The 25,844-nt window shown below is 38.5% G+C and overlaps 1 protein-coding gene across 8 annotated transcripts in view; it reads right to left on the minus strand.

Annotated features, from left to right (window-relative positions):
• The window catches only part of Phf3 (PHD finger protein 3), a 75,086-nt gene that overhangs the window by 30,716 nt on the left and 18,526 nt on the right, over positions 1-25,844 (minus strand). For 4 of the 8 annotated variants that reach the window (XM_051153004.1, XM_051153003.1, XM_051153006.1 and 1 more), the window contains exons 3-4: positions 15,176-15,298; positions 9,916-10,077 (exon numbers count right to left, since the gene is read on the minus strand). The exons of 1 other annotated variant lie outside the window; for it this stretch is intronic. In XM_051153004.1, the coding sequence (XP_051008961.1) occupies positions 9,916-10,077; positions 15,176-15,298 (285 nt within the window). Of the gene's footprint in view, positions 1-9,915; positions 10,078-10,937; positions 11,034-15,175; positions 15,299-25,844 lie in introns of all 8 variants that reach the window. 3 more of the 8 variants (XM_051153010.1, XM_051153005.1, XM_051153009.1) reach the window with 2 other exon arrangements.

Consider the following 25,844-nt stretch of genomic DNA (forward strand, 5'->3'; position numbering starts at 1 on the left):
ATCTTTGGGACCCTTCCTATTTCCCCGAGGCCTTCTTACAATCTCCCAATATCTGGGACCCACTCAACAACTTTAAAAATGTATGGGCTGGCGAGATGACTCAGCCAATCAAGTGCTTGTTGTACATGCACAAGAACCTGAGTTTGGATCCCTAACACCCATATAAAACATGGTCATGGACGCACGCAAGTACTAGCATGGAGGCCGAGCAGCGTACTCCTGAGACAGGAGACACTGGAGCTCACTGACCACCACCCTAGTTGAATCAAGGAACTCCAGATTCAGTGGGAGATACAGACTCAAAACATAAGATGGAAGGTGATGAGGAAAGACAACTGAAATTGACCTCTGGCATTCAAATGCAAACACACACACACGTATATTCAACACAGAAAGACAAAATAACGAAACATTATTCACCAGGTTATGAACCGTTCATCACAGGCTCTGTTATTTCTAAAATAACATCCAAAGTTTTGTTTCTATATTTAAGTGACTTTTAAGCTCTGAACTGTGACATGCCTGAAATAAAATCACTGATAAACAATTTTTAAAACTTTTAGCTTTGAAGAGGCTGCTAAAGACAGTAAGAGTGCTAGGCATGGTGGCACACACCTTTAGTCCTAGGACTCAGGGAGGGAAAGGCAGAAGGAGCTCTGTGAGTTTGAGGCCAGCCTGGTCCACAAAGAGTCCAAGACAGCCAGGGCTACATGGAGAAACCCTGTCTGGAAAAACAACAACAACAACAACAAAGAAAGTAGGTAAGAAAACAGTAAGAGTGGCATGGGAGTCGGCTGACTCTGAAGATATTCTGATGAAATATTATTTTGTAATAGTAAGTAACTTGTTAAGCAAAGGATAAAGCCACCTTCTCTAAATATAAACTGCCTTAGACTGAAGCATGCTGTTCTATAGGCAAAACAAAACAAAAAGTCATTTTTTTCTACATTTTTGATCTTGCTTATTAAAGTCTCAAGTATACATGTGTCAAAGTAACTATTTTTTTAAAAAATTGATTAAATTATGTATCAAGAAAATTATGATAAGGACAACCTTTATCCCCTTAGCTACAATAAAGGATCTTTTTTGAAAAGGTGTAAGTAGACAGAAAATGAAGAAAAAGAGAGGAAACAGTGACACATTTTCTAATTCAAGCAAGAAACAATTAAGTAGTATCTCTGAGACAAACACTAAGCTGGCAAGTCATCAAACCCACCATTAACATCCTGCCAGAAACTGATAGCTTAGCCCCTAGCACAATGGTTCTCAACCTTTGGGTCGGCCCCTTTGAGAATGAACAACTTATTCACAGGGATCACCTAAGACCATGGGAAAACACCGATATTTACATTACTATGCTAACAGTAGCAAAATCACAGCTATGAAGTGGCAACAAAAATAAGTGTATAACTGGGGGGTTTTCATAACATAAGGAACTGCATTAAACAATCACAGAATTAGTAATGCTGGGACCCATGACCCTAGAGGAGGAAAAGGGGGCTTACAGACTAGGAGCACCACAGTTGAGAGTAGCAATGAGAGACACTCCTGACAGGTGTGAAACAGTGTTTTACATAATACTAATCACAGATATTCTAATCAGCTTCCTTTATAGGGCACCAAAATGTGCTAATGAGACATGAAAATAACCTGAATTCTGATGAGATATCTCAAAAAACAAGCAATACTCAGTTCATAAATTCAGTTTATACACTCACAAGTTCTCACATTTGCTCACTTAAACAAGATCAACAACCAAGAGTCAAACATCTTTGGAAACCTGGCAGTGTGCACTTACTGCTCCTCTGCACTGACATTTTCCCAACCTCTGCTGCTCCCCTTTGGAATATCAACTTTTGACTTGCTGATCCTTCACAACCCTTCCTGAATGTGTCACTGTAATTAGTAAGTACTTGTTCTATCCCTGAAACTAGGAATGACAATAAAATGACCCTTTCAGGCTAGAAATCCCTGCCTTGAGTCCTAACTCACAGGCCCAAGAAGGCTCCACCTTCCAATATTATGAAGCTTGCTGGCAACAGGCAGTGACTAACCCTGTGATTTACAGAATCTCTGTAGATTTAATATTTACTCATCTCTTTGGTGCTTTTTAAATAATTCCTATATAAAACAGATTTAGAAAATGAAGGGAGGAGGCTTTCTAAAATAAAAGACAAAGACCAAAACATTATTCTTTTCGTTGAAAGAAATGGAGAAAATACACTATTAAAGGAGATGAAACCTTTTTAAAAACATCAAGTATCTTAATAAAGATAAAAGGTATTAGTAATTTGAGGACAAAAGCTACCACACACATACACACATACACACACACACACACATGCACTGCTACCTTCAGGGCCATGTTCCCAAACAAAATACTTGAACATTAAAAATGCAAAACTTACTTGGGAGGCAGAGGCAGAGGCAGGTGGATCTCTATGAGTGGGAGACCAGCCTCGTCTACAGAGTGAGTTCCCTGACAGCCAAAACTATACAGAGAGATCCTGTCTCAAAAAACCAAAAATGAAAGCAAAACTCAAAAGGTCAGAGGAAAATAAAATAATTTCAAAAGATTAAGGAGAAAAGATAATATAGGAAAGTGTCAGGAAAAATAAAGAAAATCAAAGGCCAACATCTTTCACCAGACATGAATTCCAAAAAGCAGGAGTTGACGAACTAATGGAAATGAATAGTTAATTTTTTTTTTAAATTCCAGAAGTGAACAATAGTTTTCAGACTCCAAATCTAATGAATGCTAGCTACCTTTAATACATAACATATACCAAACACCAAGATTTCATGTTATGAAATATTTTTTAAATAATGGAAAAGGAATTCTACAAGCTTCTAGCATACAGCAATGAATACAGAAGTGAATGAAGTCATACTTTCAGATCAGTTCCTATAGTATTTTCACCTTGCTAAAGTAAGTTATTCCCCACCCCCATGACAATCTAAAAAAAAAAAAAAAAGTCAAACTCCAGGCATGAGAAGCCTTCTTTTGAGTTGTTAGCCACAGTTGTCCAAGAGACTCTCAAAAAGTATTATGGCCTTTTGCTAATGCCCTAGGTTGCCACCAGAGGTAGCTAGATAACATGTACTTCAGGCCTCTGAGCTGGAACTGATCTGAAAGCCTCCTCCATGAGGACTAGCTTTCATGGTACCAGAAGGTACCATGCAAGCTTCCAAAGGAAGGAAGAAGCATCAACAGTCCTACCCAGCTATGACACCTATGAAGTACATCAACAATCCATACAGCACAATAACCCTAAAGATGCAGTAGTGGCACACATAACTTAGCAGTAACCAACAACTCTCTTGTTGTACTTAAGACCAGTTAACAAGAGGAAATCAAGCCTGGTTCTAAAAACTTGGCCAGCAGGCTAGTGAAGTCATGGATCTTGCAGTAGATCCTAGAAACAATACTTTACTAAAACCAGCATAATTCCTAACTACATTATAAATATGTGTCCTTATATCCACAGGTTAAGTGTGGCCTCATCCCTCAAGTAAACTTCTCTTTGTAACAGACAGAGACCATTATGAAACTCTTGGAGGATGGTCCTGTGTACTGTGTTTTCAGATGCTGATTTCAGTGCCCTGAGATCTGGTTACAACTTGCCATGGGCATGAATGCTGAATCATCTCCTGTACCCATGTTGTAAAGAACGTTCCACAATTATCCCTCATTGGCTAATAAAGATTCTTGTGACTGGGCAGAAGAGGGGTAGAAGGAGTTTAGGCTCCTGTGCTTGGAGGGACAGGAGATAGACAAGCAGAAGAGGTGGCAGGAGGAGAGGAAGCAGAAGAGAAATCAGTCATCATGAGGCACAATGGACAATGAGCACATGGCCATGAGGACAGACTGATGAAGAAGCTGCCTAGGAGTAATTAGATCGGCAAGTGATTCGCTTGTGTTCATTTTAAGGATAGTAGGATTAGAATAGCTCAGAATCTGCCCAGCATATTAAACTACAGCTTAATAATAAATCAGTCTCTCTATGTCTATTATTTTGGCAGCTAGTGGGGTTAAAGAAAACTACTGGGTTTTGCTTTTGTTTTTTGAGACAGTATTTCTCTGTGTAGCTTTGGCTGTCCTGGACTCACTTTGTAGACGAGGCTGGCCTCAAAACCTATTGTTTTATTAGTACTCTACATTTGGTGCTCAACATGGGACATGAATCCATAAACCTGAGATTAAGAGTCTCATGCTGAGATGTGGGGCAAGGACTTAGAGAGAACCTAAACTTAGAAAAAAAGTCTCTGATAAGGCACACTATTTCTTTAAGAAAGTGTGGAAAACATACGCAGCCTTTCATACTACAGTTACTTGGAAGGGGGGAGGGGAATATGGTTCCTTAGCAATGGTGGGGTTTTTTTCCTCCCCAAACCTTGTGCAGTTCAGAAAGCACACACGCAACCCTGGCACACATGCTTCTATGGGCCAAAACATATCACAGATGTGATCCCAGCTGCTGCCAGTAGGCTCAGTTCTCACAGAACAACAGTGGCTGTGGATGGAGGGACAAGTATCTGGGGAGCACAGAGACAGTGGGAACACATAGATTAACGGCAACCCAATTTGGGTCCACATGAGGAAAAAGCCTCCTCAGCTACCCAGAGCTGGGGCAGGTAAGCCCAGCTCCTGATGCCCACAGATGGAGTGGCAGTTTGGAGAGGCGGAATTAGGAAACCAGCAGCCTTCTAGGCTGGGCTGGGGGGGGTGGGGGAGGGTCTAACCACCTAGATTTAAAAAATGGAGGAATTCAAAATGCCATGGTATATTTTTATTCCATTTGAGTTTCTCTTGGCATACAATTTTTATACTGATAGTTATAGCTCTGTATATCCTTTTAAGAAAGATCAAACTAACTCATACTCAGAGAAACAGAGAACCGATAGATGGAATGCTAAACTACGAGCACCAAGAATAGAGGAAAGAAAAAAGCTCTTCCCAATAGAATATAGAAAATTGACAGCAGCTGAAACTCAGAGCTCTCTGGCTACAAGATGTCCGTCAATTCTTTCTGGCAGGGCCTGCCCATACAGTACAGCAACAACTAAATTCCAAGGAATGATGGACAGGTCTTTGCTGTTGCAGCATGAGATGGCACAAAACTTAGAATTTTGTCGTTTCTTTGCTTGACTTTAGTTTGAATGTTTTTGTTTTTCCCTATGGTGGGAAAAAGAAACAATATTCTTATTGGTTGACATTACTAAAACATACGAGATTTTTACAGATTTTAAGTAAATTCAGAATGTCACTATAGTTCAAATGTGTTGTTTTCTAAAATTATAGAGTTGCAATAATTTGAAGTTGAGATAAAATATTTGAACAGGGCAGTGATGGCATGCACCTTTAATTCCAGTACACAGGATACAGAGACAGGTGGATATGTGAACTCTAAATCAGCCTGGTCTACACACAATAAAATCTGCATGGGACCTCTGCTAATAAAATAAAGCCACTTACAAAAGACAGTTTAAGATTCAAAATGATGCGGTTTTTCCTTAAAGTTACTATGTAAGTTTTTTTCTTAAAAGTGGATGGATACACATCAATCTTGAATTTATGTGAGAGGATAATGTCACACTGCCAGCCAGTCTCCTTAGGAAGTGGGGCTGCCACAGGAAAACTGGTGCCAAAGGCATTTTGGCCTAAAAAGATACTCTGTTAATCAGTGTAAGGACCCAAAGTTAGGCTGGGAGATGAGTATGCAGCTGCAGACCTCCCACAACCAAGAGCTATTGAGAGCTGACTGAGGTGAGATGTCACGCTCTGGGCAGCTGGCCAATCCCCATAAACGTGAGTCTCTCGCAAGGGGCAAGTGAGAGCTCAATCAGGCACACAGGGGCACTGGGAACAATACAGGCAGTAAAATACATGCCAGCCTAAGTTCGTTCCCAAAAACCAAAGGCTACAATCCCTATCTTTAAAAGTGAGACTGCCTACTCCATGTGGAGAAGGGGCAGGGCAAGATGGCTACAGTGACTGTAGAAACCCAGGCCCAAACCTCTACACAGATACAATATGCCTAGGAAGTGCTTGAGCACTAAAGGTAGAATGGAGCTTAAAATAAGTTAATTTAAAAGTCAATGCCTTTTCTATTGCTCTGGGCATCCAGCCAGTCCCCAATGATTAAATGCTCTCACAGGGGAAAGGTGGCAGCTCAGTCTGGCACAACGGGGCCCAAGGGCCCAGAGGAGGAAATATGGACACCATACATACAGTCTTGATACTGAACATGAAAATGACTGTATGTTCAATTTTATACATCTTCTTTGAGAAAAGTCAAAATAAAACAGACCTAAGTAAAAGAGGGACTGCTAAATAAATCATTCTACACTTGCAATGGCTTCAAACTGGAGGACCACGACTATATTATTTTGGAAGGGGAGCCTTATATTTCTCTTAATAGGAAAAGGAAAAGGGCTGTTGATTCCATCCAAGATAATGAGGATCAGGTTTGCCAGAGGGAGGCCCCCTGAAAACCTTGGCCATACAAGAAGTCGTCAAGAAGACCAAATGGACAGCTGAACGCTCCACATGGGAACAACTGAGAATGACCGAGAAAAAAACGTCCCCAGCCAGAACCTCAACTACTATAACCAATAAATCCTTCGCTACAATATCCTCACAACTTACCATGCCATCCTTTAAATGGCAAATGTAAACTGGTTTACAATGGAGACTGGCTTAAAGAAAGACAGATGCCTTTCTTCTGTTCATAGAAAGAGCAGAACACTATGCTTAATCGTTCTGTGTATCCTGCACATCTCATGCATTTATAGTGTAGGATTATATATATATTGGGAGAAATTGTGTATGTTTTCAACACAAAAACAAAACAAAGCCAGACATCAGTGACACTGGATGAGCCCTGACAAGATTCATCCTCCAGGATGCTGAGACACTGACACATTTATTCCAACACCCTGCTTGATCAAGTCTCAGATTGCTTCAGCAGCTCTTCCTTCAAAGCCTACTTCCAGGACAGCTTCAAAGCTGCTGATCTCAATTGGTCTAGCTTTTCAGACTGTTCCAAACAGAACTTCTATTAAGCCTGAAATTCTCAACATTTAGAGACTAGACAAGAAATATTATTGATACCTTAATTAACCATTTTTCCCCAATTTTATTTTGGGCCCCCAAAAAGGATTACTGTACCCCACAATCATCAGAAAGCAACCTTAAGAAGAACAACATCCCATTTCCTTTAAGATGGGGTGGGTAAGTTTTTGGTTCTTTTCTTGGGTTATAGATATTTGTAGTCATTCAGGGGCGTTGGATATATGTTATTAATCGCCTTATTCAGAGAAAATAAAAGTCCGGTGTGGTGGTGTACACCTTTAATCCCAGCCCTTAGGAGACAGAGGCAGGCAGATCACTGTGAGTTCGAGGCCAGCCTGGTCTACAAAGTGAGTCCAGGACAGCCAAAGCTACACAGAGAAACCCTGTCTTGAAAAACCAAAACAACAACAACAACAAAAAACAAAAAACAAAAACAAATAAAACCTTAAACTCAGGGATTTTTCTCTTTTCCTTTTCTCTTTTTTAGGTAAGGAGACAAGGGTTGAAAAGAAGGAGAGGGAATATAGAAATATCTTATAGGAATAAAAAGAAAAAGGGAAGATTATTGAATCTATGTTTCAACTTAGAGCTTTGTTATTTTCTTTACATTGTTGTCCTGTGCACTGATACAAATTTAAGGTTTTAAAGTTTTCACTGGTATAAATTCTGGTATATTCTTAAATTTTTTAAGGTTGTTTTTGTTACACATTATATGTTTCTACTCTGGTATGAGGTATTGTGTCCATACAACTCATTTATAACACAAGGTTTACTTCTTGTCCTTTTAAAAGCTATTACAAACTGTTTAGGATAATTAATAGGTAGCTGATCAGCTCATCATGGTCATGTCAGTCACTGGTCTAACCTATCACAAAATAAACATCCTAGGTCATAAATAGCTAAAAACAAGCAACATTGCCTGTTCAGAATTATGATAGATATGATTCTAGATAGATAGATAGATAGATAGATAGATAGATAGATAGAAAGAAGTAAGTAAGTAAGTCAGTCTTCCAAAACCTCAGAGACTTACAGAAGATACATTTAAAGATGCTTTTATTAACTGAAGGCCTCTGTGACAATGAGACATGTCAACTCCTGGCAGAACCCCCAGCCTACTTCAAAAGAGAAGACAGAAATCAAAGAACCCCCATAAGCAGATGGCTTCAAATATGGCTAGGCCACTGACTGGACAAAGATATGCTCTTAGTTCTACTAACTAGATTTCCACCTAAAATGGGTAAACTGGGATGCAGGCCAATCAACTGCTGAGCTCTGTCAAGACTAAGTAATCAAGTCCTTCATAGTTCCTGTTTCAAAAATATGTCTACCAGATATACAGGACCAGAAGACTGAAGATGATGCTCCAATGTTATAGAGAGATTTTTTCAGTGACTGTCCAGGAAGGGAACTGTCCCTATCATTTTACTATTTTGGAAGATGCTTACCTGTACTTCCTGCTTACTCAGGTATAATTTTATTCCTTCTCAAGTCTCTGATAAAGCTGAAGACCAAACAGTTATAGTTTTACAATTAAGCTTAGTTACTTAGAAGTCAAGAAGATGTTCTAAGGTCTAGATAGATATTTCTTGGTTGATAGATACAAGAAATAATAGACAGTGATTTAGGTTCAGAACTTTAGACACATCAACACAGGATAGATGATGTTTTCTTCAAGGTTGTTGAATACAAATAACCTAAATACTATGAATGAGGACAGACTGGTGAGCAGAAGCTTGGGAGTCATCAGATTGGCAAGTGATTGGCTTTTATGTAGGTTTTAAAGATAGCAGGGTTAGAGTAGCTAGGAAAGTGCCCAGCATAGTACCTACAGCTTAATAATAAAGCATAGTCTCTCTGTATCTATTAAGTTGGAAGCTAACAGGGTTAAGGGAAAAAAAACTGTTGCTTTATTAATTAGCGTTCTACACAAAACACCACAATCAAACAAAATGCAAAGTTAGGGAACCCAGTTCCAATGGATATACCTACAAAAGAAATAAAGCACCTAAAGCTCAGGAATCATTGCAGAGGAGGGGGAGGAAGCACTGTAAGAGCAAAGAATGAAGGAATTTGCTCTAAGACTGTAACTGCTAGTAATGTCAGAAGCCACACCTATAGTCTCACCAACAAGACTGCCTAAAAGTGAGTTGAACAAGGACAGCAACAACAGACATGCTAATACGGACAGAGGAAAGCACAGGAAGTTTCCATTCTACACAAAGAACTATAAACTATTGAAAACTGCTGAGAAAGAAAAATAGCCTTCCCTAGGGAAGAGCATACCAATTGTTTATCAGATACCAAATGCTCATCCCTGAAAGCACATATAAATAACATTATACAGTCTGAGAAGGCTGTTTGTGTGTAGAAAGACATACACATCTACAACACCAATTAATGAAAGAAGATGCCATGAACTTAAAAGAGATCAAGGAAGTATGGTTATATGGGAGTATTTGAATGCTAAAATGGGATAGGGAGAAATGATGTAAACATTAAAATTATCAATCTCAAAAATAATGAAATATTTTAACTTAATTTAAAAAATAAAATTTTTAAATGCTTATACCACAAACATATTTTGAAATCTTTGAATCTTTCAAGCCAGGCATGACTAGAATACTCCTACAATCTTAGTACTTGGAAACTAGAGGTAACATGGTCAGAAGTTCAAAGCCAGACCCAGGGTGTGTCTGAACTCAGCCTGGGCTGCAAAGACCCTACTAATCATCTGGGTAGATAGGTGGGAAGGTGGATAGATAGATAGTCTGCTTAACAATCTAACACCCACGCTTTATGCATCTGATTTTCTAGCTTAACCTCTTGGGAAGGATTACCTTGTGCCATTAAACGAGGTGATTTTCTTGGTGATCTCACTGAATTGTCTTCTACTCTGTCCCTCAAATTCCTGTTAGGTAAAATCAATTCTTCTTCATCAATGGTATCAGTACCACTTTCTTTAACAACTCCTTCATCCATAATATCGTCAAGACCAACAACTAGAAAGAGACAAAAACAAAAATTATTTAAAAAAATACTGGGTGTGTTATAGATTTAAAAGCAGTACATGGAAAAAAAGTGTTTTAATGTGATACTGTATAGTCATAAAAATCTATGTCTATTGCTAACGTGTATGTGATACTGTTACTAGTAAGCACCCACGGCTCCACTGGACAAATGTCTGCCCCGTGAGGTAACTACTCACAGAGATTTAGCAACAGTCCTTGCTGATTTGACCTCAACTCCTGCTCTTTTATCTACAGCTTTCCCATTGAGAGTATCATGGACAACTATACCTGGAATTCTCAATTATTTCAATTCTACTAAGGTAGTACAAAAGTCTTCTATGTTTTGAAAAGTTCCTAATTTTAGGTTCATGCCAAAACCAAATCGTCTAAGTCTGCTGGAATGTTAATTAGAGATGTGCTACCTGTGAGGAAATGAAACAGGTAACTTATAGATGGTAAAATAAGCAAGAACGGACAAGAAAGGGAAATGTCCCTCAATGGCGAGGAAAGCAGTGGGTATTTGTATTTCTACAATTAAATTACTTTTCCCTAACCAATAAAACAAAGCCATTTAACTCAGAACAGGATGGAAAAGGTATGGGACTTTAAAGAAAGTATAAACACAGTATTAACATTGTTACAAAGTTTATTTCTATACTGAACAAATGTCAATGTGTATAAATAACATTAAAAGCATACTTGTTGAAATCTTGTACAAAGAATGTTACTGTTTTCATTAGATGGCCTAGATGCAAATCCCTGGCAGAACATGAATGTAGTTATGCCCTTTAACCTGTCTACTAGTGTCCTCTATCTCTGGAAAGGAGAGTGACAGTACCTGTCCTACCTACCTCACAGTGCTGTTGTGAGGATCAAGTGGAATGATGTATGAAAACTCACTCTGTAAACTTTAGAGCACTATACAAATGTTAGTTATTATCTTCATCCTAGGGGTTAGAAAGAACCTCAAGAAGTTATCTAGTCCTCATCTTTGTATCCAAGTAGAAGAACGTCATGTAAAAGAGCTCAACAAGAAAGTGCTCTATCCTAAAATTAAAGAGAACAAAATTCTTGATAAATATACTTTCAAGTGGTATGATGTTTTTGAAGAGCAATTCGGCAACGAATAGATTCACAAAACTGCTCAAACCCTTTTCCGAGATAAACATTAAAAAAAAAAAAAAAAAAAAAAAACAGAAGAAAAAAGAACTGCAAAGAAAATGTTAGCAAAAAAAAATTTCTAATCTTTGTTTTCAAGAAGTCATATAAATGAAATGCATAGCTGACAGGTTACAAATGAAAATCTAGCTTTACTTGTAGTATTAATTTTTCTCTATAAAAGGTAAGGATTTACTTTTCATGTTTTTCAAATATCTTACTACCAAACATGCACTATTCTCAGAGAGTCCATAGTCTTAGCCGCTATGCTTTGCACTACAAAATACTTCGGGAAAATTTATCAGGACTCTCTTAAGATATAATATGGGTACAGAGAGGTAGGAAGTCCAATGAGGTTATTCTATCATGACCAATATTTATGTTGCTACCGTACATACTCAAAAAAGAAAAAAAACTACATTCAGTGCTTTAGAAAAGTAAGTTAACACTATTTATTCTACATAAAAGCACATAAAGTGTGTGTGTGCGTGTTTGCGTGAAGATGCTTAAAAAGCACAGACTGTAACACAGATCACAGCACCAACTATCTCTAGCAGTTTAAGGTGGGTAAGAAATAGTTGTTATTCTAGGTTCTTAATCTTTCTTATACTTTCTACAATAAGCACGTCTTATATTGTAATCAAAAAAAGGAACAATCTGGAATAGCAGAACCATCTAAGAGTTAATAATAATGGCTTGTGGATATTTAGTAACTCAAAATCCGCAGGCCAATTAATGGGTTTTACATATTCTAAGTGTGTGCGCACATGTCATGGCACATAAGTGTGCAAGTCAGAAGACAACTTGCAAGCATCTGCTCTCTCCTTCTACCATGTGAGTCCCTGGGATTTTAAAGTTAAGTCTTCAGGCTTGGCAGCAAGAACCTTTATCCACCATATCTTACTGGTCTTAATCTGAAGTTTTTTGAGATAGGTTGTCTATAACCTTTTAGAAGTCATTGAATGGTGCCTCCCTTGCTACTCACCTGTCTACTTATACTAACGTAAATGTATTTGTTTTAGGTGAATTTGTGAGCCTTTGAGTAAGGTTAAGTGTAATGATTTAACTGAAAGAGAATACAAAAATAAGTATCTTAGCAGCATTGCTTACTTATATTTAGAAACAATAGTACCTAAAAAATCACATTCACTCCAAGGAAGTTAATGTATATAATGTACAACAACTTGATAGAACAAAATTGACAAGACAATACCTATCTCACTGACACTCCTGTCCCAAAAACAAGATTAAATAGTTCCTGAAGGGTTAACACTGAGGCTGACCTCAGCCTCCCCATGCTGCACCACTCCTCATATACATAAATAAACATACTTGAGAGTTTAAATTTTTTAAATTATCAATCAAGTGACATGCCACAAAGTGAGTATAAAAAAACTGCATAAAATCTGAGTCTGTGACACTGCAATATATAGAGTTAAGTAATCAAAGCATAAAAAAATTGAGACAAACAAGCTGGAAAAATAAAGAGATTTGAGTGAGACATATCAATCAGACAATAAGTGAAAAAGCATTTCAGAAAAGTAGTGATTAATTAAGCTAAATGTCACTGACTAAAGAAAAGATAAATGGCCTTGATCTAGTATCATGATAGCTATTGATTGAGCTTCACAAATGGTAATATAAAAACAAAGAAAAGAAATGGTAATAGTGATCCAGACTCAGAGGGACAGAAAAGTGCAATATAGATGTTGAAAAAATTAAATAAATATAAAACAGTGTGTTGACAATGAAATTTCATAGTTAAAGCCCTGACCAGAAAGGGGGGGGGGGGGAAAGAATGCACTTCCACACTTCAAGTCTTCCTAGTGTAGAAAGGAAAAAGCAAAGATAGGCATATTCCACATCATGTAACTTCTAACCATTATTTATGGAAAACAGATACATAGAAATCTAACTTTAAAACACCAAATGAGTATCTAAATATAGGACACCACAAGAAAGGCTAACCAATGAACCAAAGGGTGGTTTTTAACCTACTCAGCAACATTATGAAACTAAGGAGAACATAAAAATACACACTGCAGTTTTTCATTTCAATTTGTACTCTGCCCAATACTTCATGCAGGCAAGAAGCACTTACATTCACAGGAATGCCTAATGATGACATAAACTCTGCTGATTGAGCCTTTGAGGGAAGGATGCTGTGAGTACTTACTTAAGGCCTATTGTATTTTTTTATTATTCAGGTTTTTCTTTTCTGCTAAGACAGAATATGTGCAGATCAATGTCCTAATTCATTTGCACAGGTTATGTTATACTCATAAGTAAAAATAGAAACAAAAACTTATAAATGATTATAAAAATATAAAACCTCTAGGCATAACTGAAATCTTTTACTTAACTACTTTAACAGAAGTGCTGACCAATCACCTCTTTTCATATGCTTTTGTTTATAATGTAAGATCTTCAGAAAGCTGGGCACTACATGTCTCCCCAAATTCTGCTACTACCTGTTGTTTCTTGTTTTTGTATGTGCGCTTGCAATGTGTGTGACCACCTATGCGGAGGCCAAGGAAAACTTTCAGCAGTTATCTCATCCATAATTATGCCTTTCTACCTTAGAATGGGAACAGTATCTCTCACTGAAGCTGGAGGTAGCCAAAACAACCAATTCTCCTAGAATGTCAGGGCAGCAAACCCTAGGAATCCTCTTGTTTGTCTCCCTGGATGCACATCACTGCACCCAGGAAAAGCTACTGCCTTATTTACTTATTTATTGCAGGGGAGGGGAACACGGGGATAACCTTGGGCATTGCATGGTTCACATGTGAAGCTCCAAAGACAATTTGCAGTAAATCATTCTCTCTTCCTATTATTGTCGGGTCTAGAGGCCAATTTCAGTCACTAAGCCACCTCATCAGCCCAAACTGAGCTTTTTATGCAAATTCTATGGATCTGTGGAGGTTTGAGTGAGAAAGTTTTCCATAGGCTCGTGTACTGAACACCTAACTGAAGGTGTGAACACCTAACTGAAGGTGTGACCTTGCTACTGGAAATATGTCACTGGAGGCAGGCTTTAAGGTTTAAAGCCACTGGCTGTGTTCAGTTTACACTGTTTTGTGCTTACCTTTGAACATGTGAAAGCAACTTCTATTCCTGCTACCATGCCTGCCACTTCACTAGCATGATGTACTCTTACCCCGCTGGACCAAAAAGCCCAAATAAGCCAGTCCTATAAGTTAACTACGTCATGGTGTTTCACCACAGCAACAGAAAAATCTTACTAGATCCAAGTCAGGTCTTCCTGCATAAGTGACAAATGACCTGCTTTCTGCAGCTGCTCTTCTTTATCAAACACATTTAAATAAACCATGACTTTCATCATGTAAGAAACAACTATAATCTGTAATGATCTTACAATTATACTTTAAGCTACACGAGAGCGGGAATGTGTATCAAAAATCACTGCATCCTCCAGCACGTTCAACAATACAGCACAGGACAGGTATACAGCACTTTTTTTTTCCTTTTCTTCCTTTTTTAAATTATTATTATTATTGTTGTTGTTGTTATTGTTGTTGTTGTTTGTTTTTGTTTTTCTAGACAGGATTTCTCTGTGCTCTTGGCTGTCCTGGACTTGCTCTGTAGACCAGGCTGGCCTCAAACTCACAGAGATTCACCTGCCTCTGCCTCTGCCTCTGCCTCTGCCTCCCTCATGCTGGGGTGAAAGGCATGCGCCACCACCGCCCGGCTGGTATATACCATTTTAAAAACAAGTAAATGGTACAGTATCAACCACTTTTAAGTCAAAGAAAACCTTAATTCCTTACATAGAATTATGCAACTATGCAGTATATTGCTGTGCTTGGAATGTTATTTAGTAAGAATTATGTTACTGTAAAATAAGAATAGGCTTTAAATTAAAAACAAAAAACATCAGCCCTCTTATTGAAACATAAATCATTTTTACTCATTGAATGTCTCATTTCAGTGAGTTGGTTCCCAATTAAGCTCTGTTCTGTAATGGCTGTAGCTTGGATCGCAGATGGTCCCCTAAGATCCATGCGTCGGAGGCCGGGTCTCCAGGAAGGCTCTAAAGGGAAGCAGCAGAAACTTGAAGAGGTGGAGCCTTGCGGCAGGTCTTCATGGAATTCTGTGTTCTTAAAAGGTGTTTAAAGGTGAGGGCCCCTTCCTCACCCTCCTCCTCCTTCCCAGCCATGAACTGAGCTCTTTGGGTACACCATACATTCTAACCAAGACATGCTGCTTCTCTAAACCTGAAAGTACAGGAGCCAACTGACTGTGGACTGAAACCTACAAAACTGTTAGCCAAAATAAGCCTTTGCCCTGTGCTATTTGGTTACCTAATTGCCATAGTGATGAAAAGCAAGCTAACATAGACTGTAACATAAACAGAGGAAAACAGACAAACAAAAATCCCTTCGACTTCTTGAAGCATTCTTCCCTTAAAACGTAAAGCTTGATCACGGAACACCTTCCTCAAGAAAAACTTTAGTGGTTGTATGCACACAACTACACAGAATATAAACTCCATAGGGTAAAAACATTGTGCTTACACCTTCTGGTATAGTGTCAATGTCTAAACACTGTTCAATCTGAAGGACTAATGGGCACAAATCATCAGATTCCAATTATCTACTCCAAGAACTTAGAACCTTCCTGCTCAACTGGACTTAATCAAAAGAATTAAAGTATCTCTAGTAAATTATGGAAGTGTTGAGTAGCCCCTCGCAGAGCTCAGAGTTAAGATGCTAACAGTTTAGATACACAGATTCGAAGGCACAGATACATGAGAAAAAAAATAGCAAAAGCGCTGCTCCCTCAAAAAAACATAATTAACATTTTTAGAATATATGTCTAGAAACTAAATTCTCTTTAAAACTACATTTGAAACGACAAGACAGAAAACAAATCAACGTGACAGAAAACAAATCAACTCTACATTAAAGTTGGAGCATATAGAACATTTTAGAATATGGAAAACAAAACAATTCTGATAATTGCAATAAATATACTGATATGGGCCACAGTTTCAAGAGGAAAATGTAAATTATTAAATGTATTTAGTTTTGAAGCAACTATCCACATCTTATACCATTCACATCATAGAGTAAGAAGTCCATACTTCCTAACTTTTTATGAGTACCACAAAATTAATCCCTTACCAAGTTCAATTCAGTTAAGATGCTCAATTCTATATTCTTACATGCATACAACTCACTTTTATTCCACATATTTCTAATAATCTCTGTTTCTTGGCCTACTAAAATGAATAGAATATAAAAGATGCTCGATGTTCTAAACGATTAAAAAGATGAGAAATGTCATCATTTAAGAATGATTCTTTTTCCCAAGTGTATTTGTCTTGGTCCTAATTGATTTAAGGACCAAAACCTTACCTATTAAGACAAGTTGACAACATCACTAATAAAGAATGAAGCAAAGGCACTGGGGGTACACCACTTGCTTCACATGTGTAAGGGTCTGGGTTCTAGCCCAAGCACCACTTATTACCTTGCATGTGTGTGGCAGGGGGGGGGAGAACACACAGCAAGTAGTACATTTTCTGAACCAACTAAATGAATGTTTAAAAGCAAAATTTTCAATATACTGCTTTGTGAAAAACTGAAAAGCTATTATAACATAGGCTTTAAGCTGAGTTTACTAAAAATTTACATGGAATAATTATTTCCTAAATTGTCACGAACATGTATCAGTGAATGAACATTATTTATTCACTAATCCGGGTCCTTTGACAATTTCCTGTCACCATTGTGCATCAAATTTATTCAGTATTGAGCCTAATGCTAGAAAATACTTTTGAGTAAACCTTATCAACAACTTAAATTTCAAGCTAACCTTTTTTATGAATTTACTTTATTTTGTATATTTGTATATTTACTGTATATCAGGAAACTTTTCATACTGAAAATGATAGTAGCCATACATGAAACAGAGAAAAATGTATGGCTGTGGCCAAAGAGAAAACAAAACCCTCAAATTTTAAACTAATAAAAAAGCACTGCCTCTACAACAGTAACATACACACAGTTAGACACTCATCTAAAACCAGTATTAGATATATGTCTCACTGGCTACATGTGACAAAATTTTTATATAAAACATCAAAACCAAGTACACTGAAATAAGCCTATAAATCAAGCACTCAAGTGGAGCACAGAATCATATGTCCATGCCAAAAAAGACATTCTAACACATAATTTAGATCCACTGAGTCCTTGTGACAATCAACAGGGACAGTAGGCTCCCTGCATGGTGTTGGATAGAACTATTTCACCAACATAAACTCTGAAACTATTGATTAAACATTAGGCTTGTCTCTTTCAACAATCTCTTAAGTAAGAATTATATACTACCTTGTAGGTATTAAGGAAACATTTAATTTTAATAGAAGAATGTCAGCAAATAAACATGAATTAAAATAACTACAAAATAACCGAGGGATGGTTATAACTGATGCCAGCAATCACCACCAATGGATGCATAAAACCCTAAGCCTGACGAGAAACAGAGTATTTCTAGTTGGCGGTTATAGTTCTTCAGATGGTAGGTTATCTCAAGTCCTAAAGATCTGTCTCTTATCACCTCAGCCTAGTAAACAAACTTAACATACAGTTTAACAATCAAGCTTAGTAAGATTTCTGACATTATACAATATTAACTACAAAGCTTCACCCATGAAGAATTCTTATAAATATGTTTAACCTTAGCTCTAATCAAGCTTTTAATCCCCACTTCCAATCTGAAGAAAGTAAAGGAACGAAGGACGAGCCAGGTAACCTCATCAACAATTTAAAAATACCTGTAATTTAGCCCATTCTTAGGATGGGTGGTCTTTTTGTCATTGTTGCTGGGTTTGTTTGTTTGTTTGGCTTGGTTTAGGTTTTTGAGACAGAGTTTCTCTGTGTAGCCCTGGCAGTCCTGGAACTCACTCTACGGACCAGGCTGGCCTTGAACTCGGGATCCACCTGCCTCTGCCTCCGAAGTGTTGGGATTAAAGGCGTGAGCCACCACTGCCCAGTTTGGATGAGTGATCTTATTTCTTCAAAAAGAGTCAATGTGAAGGTTAAGGGTGGATGTAATAAAGTTCTTGCCTAGCATATATAAAGCCTTGGAGTCGTTTCCCAGCACCACATAAATGTGGTGCAGTGGCACATGTCCATGATTCTAGCCTTTGGAAGGTGTAGATGGGTTATTAGAAGTTCAAGGCCAGCCTAGGCTGAAAACTCTATCTTAAAAACAAAAACCAAAACAGAACAAAACAAAGCAATAGAAAAGGTTATCAATAGTAAAGAGTGACTTCAGAAATGTTATACCCCACCTTGACTTAATAAACCAGATTAAAAGTGCAACCTGGAGACAAACAGTAAACTAGAATCTGAAGAGATAACTAGATAATATTATATAACCACCTGCATATAGGTATAGAATTGTGCTTACGTCCTTCCTGTGGAGACACCTTATGGTTGGACTGGATGAAATTACAAACTTCATACATAAGTAAAGGAAATAGAACCAAATATTAACAATGCTGAATTTCAATGGAAGGCACATGTGTACACACTGTACTATCATTATCACTATGTATGAAAATTTCAAAATACAAAGTTATATTTAAAATGAAAAACTCTTTTTAAAAAAATAAAAGATATCCTTATCCAGATATGTACTTATATAAGCAACATATACTTGATTTCCAGTCCATTTTTTAAATTTTATTAATTTATTCATATTACATCTCGATTGTTAGCCCTTCCTCTGTTTCCTCCCATTCTTCCCTCCCTCCCAATTCCCCCCTTCTCCCCTCCCCTATGTCTGTGATTGAGGGAGACCTCCCCCCCCTATATATGCTCTTAGAATATCGAGTCTCTTCTTGGTAACTTGCTATCCTTCCTCTGAGTGCCGCCAGGTCTCCCCATCCAGGGGACGTGGTCAGAAAAGGGGCACCAGAGCTCGTGTGAGAGTCAGATCTCACTCTCCACTCAACAGTGGAGAATACCATGTTTGTCGGCTAGGTCTTGGTAGGGGTTCGAAGCTTACTGCCTATATTCTCCTTGGCTGGTGCCTTAGTTTGAGGAGGACCCCAGGACCCAGATCTGCCTGTTATAAAGTTCTTCTTGTAGGTTTCCAGGACCCTGTGGGTCCTACTATTTCCCCATTCTTCCATGCTACTCTCGCCTAAAGTCTCAATAGGATGTCCTCTCTTCGGACCCACTTTCTTGGTAAGTAAAGTTTTTCATGGTACGTATCCCTTGGACTAGTGTTTTGATATAAGTGAGTATATACCATTTGTCTCTTTTTGCTTCTGGGTGAACTCACTCATTATGATAATTTCTAGATCAATCCATTTGTCCACAAACTTCGGGAATTCCTTGTTTTTAATAGCTGAGTAGTATTCCATAGTGTAAATGTACCACAGTTTCTTAGTCCATTCTTCTACTGAGGGACATTTAGGCTGTTTCCATGTTCTGGCTATTATGTATAAAGCAGCTATGAACATGGTTGAGCATATGTCCCTGTTGTGTGGTAGGGCATTTTCTGGGTATATTCCAAGGAGTGGGATAGCTGGGTCTTGAGGAAGCCCTATTCCCATTTTTCTGAGAAAGCGCCAGATAGTTTTCCAAAGTGGTTGTACTAGTTTGCATTCCCACCAGCAATGAAGGAGTGTTCCTCTCTCTCCACATCCTCGCCAACATGTGGTGTCATTTGAGTTTTTGATCTTAGCCATTCGATTTCCAGTCCATTTTATTCTAAAACATTTAAAACGGCCTTTTTGAGGGGAAGGTCCGAGTCGGGGTTTCTCTGTTTAGCCTTGACTGTCCTGGGCTCACTGTGTAGATCAGGCTGGCCTCGAACTCACAGAGATCTGCCTGCCTCTGCCTCCCAAGTGCTGGGATTAAAGGAGTGTGCCCACACACACACACACACACACACACACAATGGGATTAAAGGAGTGTGCCCACACACACACACACACACACACACACACACACACACACACAATATCTCCCCATCCCGCAGGCACCCCCTGCGCCTTTCTTAATGTTAGTGTCAAGTACTTAGCAAAATTTAGGAGGATAATGTATGAATACATTAAAATCATATTCTAAATGATGTCAGTTTTATAGAATCCCTTATATAACACTTTTTAAAAAAGACTTATTTACAGACAGTTATGAGCTGTCTAAAATACAAGCTGGGAATTGAACTTAGGCCCTCTATGGACAACCAAGTGCTCTTAACTGCTAAGCTAAACTTTGATTAATTTACCTAAAAATCTAAAACAAAATTAACTTTACCAATATTCAATCAAACTAACACTTTTGGTGGATTAATCTCAGCTATGACATGTCCCGAAAAAAGCCACTTAGAATCAGAACTTCCTAGGTAAGAATATTTGATGCCTAAAAACATGTGTTTGCCTTCAGTATTTAGCATTAAGTGTTATTAATACACAGTTCTCTATATTTTAAAACTTTATAAACAGTAGACTGCTTGCAATAATAGAATGGGAAGTGGATATTAAAATATATCACAACAAATTTCTGTATTAACTCACAGCAAGGGCTTCACGGGAGTTACAGCATTGGAGTATGAGTGAGACATTTCTGTTCTACAAAACAAGCTAAGTGTTTTACAAATGAGCAGTATTACACATGTAATGGTCTCTTCTTTTATGAAAAGGTCTAAGCAGTAAGTGATTTTAAAAAATGAATATCCTTAGTCTGTCCCTTTCATAAAGACGGCATTTTCGAAACGTGTAGCAAACAGGGTATGCTAGTGAATGTCTATACACCCAACAGCCTGGGAGATAGAAGCAGAACAGTAAGGGATTCAACATTACCAGGCTACCTAGTGAACTTAAGGCCATCCTTGGCCACGAGCTCAAAACAATGAAGTAGAGAGTAACCAGAGAGGGTTATTAGACATGGACCTCTGGTCTACACACACACACACACACACACACACACACACACACTCACTCACTCACTCACCTACCTCCCCACACAAGTACAGGAAGAATGAAGCCTCCAATAAGTAAGCAATAATGTTGACACACATTTTCTTCAGGGTTAAACACTTCAATAATTCACTTTCTCCCTAAATCGTAACAAATGAAGATGAATGCTTATGATCCAGTAAGGAGGTGAAAAATAGAACCACAATAGATTAAACAAGTGAAGCACGGTTAGCTCAGAAAACAAGCCACGTAGCCAAGCACATTGCGTGACATCTAAGTGGAAAGAGACATCAGAGTATATAGAGCATAGTTAAGAGGCAGGTATGCTTGCAGCTACTAGTGACAGCTCAGGGTGGCTGGATGCTTGTCAGAGACTGCGTTCCCCAACCTACCTAACTACTGATGTAACAGCTACTCTCTAGGCTGTGATACACAAGAGCCACAATGTCAAAAAGAGATGTTTTCAGTCTTAGGTAAACCTAGCGCTATCTAAAACTGTGGTCAACTATTCTAGATCCACATAACCCCATTAGTAAGTGCTGGAGGTTAGTATGGTGTATCTTGATACTAATTTCTGCGTGCTGTCTCTGTGCCCCACCAGTACCTTGCCTAAGAGCCTAACCTGTTTGTCCAATAAAAGGCCATGACACCTGGGCAGGGCAAATAGGATAGGTATGGCTAAGGTTCCAGGGCTTGGGGAGACAAGAGAGAACCTTGGGAGGAGGACAGGAAGAAGGAGGCTGCGCCATGGGTTAGGTGGAGGCAAAGCACACGGCCGGCATGGATGGCGATTTGGCCCAGATGATGATAATTAGCAAGTATTTGGGATTATGGATGGGAGGTAGCTTGATAGAAGTTATTAGAAGCAAATGGCATGGGACTGGGGCAGGTATGGGATACCTGCCCCATTATGGGAGGTAATTTAGGGAATTAATATGTGCCCTGCCCCAGGTTGACTAAGGCTATTTTAAAACATAACAGGTATCTGTGTCTTGATTGATTGCTAGAGGGTTAGAAATTACTGCTGTAATAATAATTATAGCATAAATATACATTATTAGGCCATACTGTTAAAATAGCTGCAACAAGTAAGTCAGAACTTAGAAATAAGTCCACAACAACAACAGACAGGAAAAAGCAAAGGCTGGAGGTGTCTGGAGTCAGCAGGAAGGTAGGGAATACCTAAGACTGTGAAGTGGGTAATCCAGTCATCAACGAGGCTTTCCTTCTTTAAAAACAGGACCTGCCACTACCATGAAATTACAAAAACCAACTAGGTACATCAAACCCAAGAACAAATGAGTCAGGGACAAGGCACTGTCTCCAAGATTCTTCCTGCACTGCTGGTTCCCACATCACTCTATCTTTAGTGAGAACTCTTTCTGCACAGCTTCCTTAAAACCTAACAGAGTAAAGTACTTAAAGATTTTATGGAGGCAGAGACAGGTAGATCTCTGTGAGTTCAAGGCTAGCCCGGTCTACAAAGAGAATCCAGTTCAAGGCTAGCCGGGTCTACAAAGAGAATCCAGGACAGGCAGGACTCTGCAACAAAGAAATCCTATCTGGAGTGGGGGGTGCATAAGAGGGTAGGGGGAAAGCTGAGAATGGTGGTGAAAGCCTATGAAGGCAGAGGCAGGTGGATCACTGTGATTTTGAGGCCAGCCTGGTCTACAAAGTGAGTCCAGGACAACCAATGTTACACAGAGGAACCCCTGTCTCAAAAGACAAAACAAAAAACAAAACACCAGCAACCAAAAAAAGATTTTATATTCTATGTTCTTCTCGACAGGAAAGAGTTAATATTAATAATTATAGAGTTAATTAGACCAAGATAAAAAGTTCAGAAAAACATCTCATGAACCTTTCACATTGAAAAAAAAAAAAAAAAGGAAACAAAGGGCAGAAATAGTGAACACACAAACATGACAGAGTTCAATGCGAAGAATCAAACCCACAATGATAAAAATAATTTTTAAAATTAAAAAAAAAAAATCATAGACTGCTTGCTTCTCTGCCCAAACATGCCTGTCACCAACGTACATGAACACAGGGTCTAGATTCTTTTGCTTTTCTTTGCTGGAAAGCAGTTTTATTTGGAGAAGATTTCTGTTTGGTTTGTTTTTTTTTTTTTTAATTATGAAGCCCAGACTGGTCTCTAACTTCCAGCAATCCTCCTGCCTTAGCCACCAGAGGCACCAAGTTCGGTGCCTAAAAAGCTTTTTATCTTTACTACATTTATTTATCTCAGGGTGGGAGATGGGGGCTGGGGAGAGTAGTGCAAGTAAAGGTCAAAGGCCAACTTGTGAGAGTTGTTTCTCTCTTTCTGCCATGTGGTTCTTATGGATTGAACTCTAGTCATTAGGCTTGACAGTGATACCTTTACCCATGAGCTATCTCACCAACCCCCATAAACCTTACAGATTCCACACTAACATGTATAAATATACAAATAGCCCTGAATATGTTACATATCAATATGTTAAAAGCAGTGTATGAAAATATGATAAGCTTACTTAAATTCTAAGTTGAGAGTACAGAGTATAAAAATAAAATTTGGCGAGTTAGAGAAATAGCTCAGTAGTAAAGATCATGCAAGGATCTTCCAGGGGCCAAGTACAATTCCTAGTACGACATTAGGTACCTAACAAACACTTGCAACTCCAGCTCCAGGAACACCTAATAGCTAGGACTCCCGTAGACTGCAGCGCTAATACACTGATACCTATGCACAGGCACGTGCATGAAAAAAAATCGAGGAAAAAAAAAAAAAATGAGACTAGAGCCAGGCACTGTGGTGCAAGTGAAGGCACATGGAGGAAGGCTGTGGTCCCAGCAAGTATTTTTTCCTACTAAAAGAGTAAGGCTGTCAAAATATAATCATTTTTCATATAACAATGTCAGTATGTGTTATGATGACTCCTCTAAACTAAACTAGCATTGTCCACTCAACACAAGAGGTTCTTTTCACATCTCACCACTGCAGCTGGCATCCATGCAGTCCTACAGCCACACCAGGCAGGCGCTTCATCCCCATCTCAAGAGTGTCACAGGAAACTGGCTTTACCAGGAACAGCGGCCTACAGCAGCTTAGCATTCAACAATGTCACTGTTTAGCTATCCTCAGACTTAAAGTTCTTTGTAATTGACTTCATGACAGTTTTCCTCTTTTAAGCATACATTTGGTAACTGTTATACTGCATTTACAGCAAAAGTTAAAGTCTGTAACAATAATGTCAGAACTAGCATAGCATATTTGAGAGAGGAATGGACAGAAAAGCATGGTATTCACACCAGAAACTTCAGTTGAGAAATCTTCTAGGAAGATTTTCTAACTAACTCAATAAAGATGGAAAATAGGAGAGTACAGGGAGAAAAGATCAAGGATAACAAACTCCAAACGCAGGCAGGCAGCGCTGTGGTGAAAATGGTGGCAGGGACTTGGCAATGCTGCCTTAACTGGAAAGAAAACCCCAGGGACAACTATTCAACCAACGATGAACAGTACAGGAATTTACTCGTGTAACTTATCACTTTATAAAAACCATGACCAAGTTAAGCTGCACGTCCAATACTATCCCATCTCCTCTCTTTTACTGGACATACTACAGAGAAGCCCGCATCACTTCTTGGCCATCTTCCACAGGATAGCAGAGCAAACTCCTAGTTAAACAAACAATCCTATTAACCCCTTTAAGTTTTTACAATCTTTTGTTTGCTTATTTTGTTTTGTTTTTGTTTTTCCGAGACGAAGTTTCTCTGTATAGCCTTGGCTGTCCTGGCCTCACTTTGTAGACCAGGTTGGCCTCGAACTCACAAAGATCTGCCTGCCTCTGACTCCCAAGTACTGGTATTAAAGGCAACGCACCACCACTGCCTGGCTAGTTTTTACAATCTTATCCCTATGCACTTAACTGACAAATGATAACAGGTAAAACGTCATAGTCTTAGCAACTCTCAAATGGTATCATATAACTTATATCTAGGAAAAGCTATTTGAAAAATAACTGAAAAACCCATCTTGAGATTGTGTCACACTAATTAATCTTCATTAATCCCATAGTAGTGTTTACATGGGGATACACTGAGGGACTTTTTTAAAAGGTCTGTGTTCAAAATATAATAAAAAGTCTATAGTCTATGTTCCCTGAAAGTATACTGTTAAAAAGACTGTCATTTATTAAACATTAAAATAAAACTCTGGATAGAAATTCTAGCTTAGTGTCCAAAATAATTTTACTGAAAGCACTAGGTCTTGATCCTTTACAGTACAGGCTTCTTCTAATGCTTTTGTTAGAATTTGCAGCAGTGCCATCTGCAGCACACCTGCTCACTGTCTGGCCTCCTGTTCCCACACCTTATCCTTTTTTTGCTGTTTACTGTTTTCAAGTCAAGATTTACTAAGTGCCTACTTCTCTACTGCCTATATAAATAACATGTATGTAACATACATTGTGTTCATAGAAGCAAACTGTTTCATTTAACTTTGTTGTGTTTATTAACAATCTGAAATGGCCATATAATATGGGATATACATTGTGTGTGTATGTGTGTGCGCGCACGCGCGTAAGTATGAATAAGAGAGAAGGATTGGTTAAGCTATACCTGGGTAAAAAATAAATGGGGGCAAAGGTGATTT

Source organism: Acomys russatus, chromosome 11 (assembly GCF_903995435.1).
Source record: "Acomys russatus chromosome 11, mAcoRus1.1, whole genome shotgun sequence".
In the NCBI taxonomy this organism is placed as follows: domain Eukaryota; kingdom Metazoa; phylum Chordata; class Mammalia; order Rodentia; family Muridae; genus Acomys; species Acomys russatus.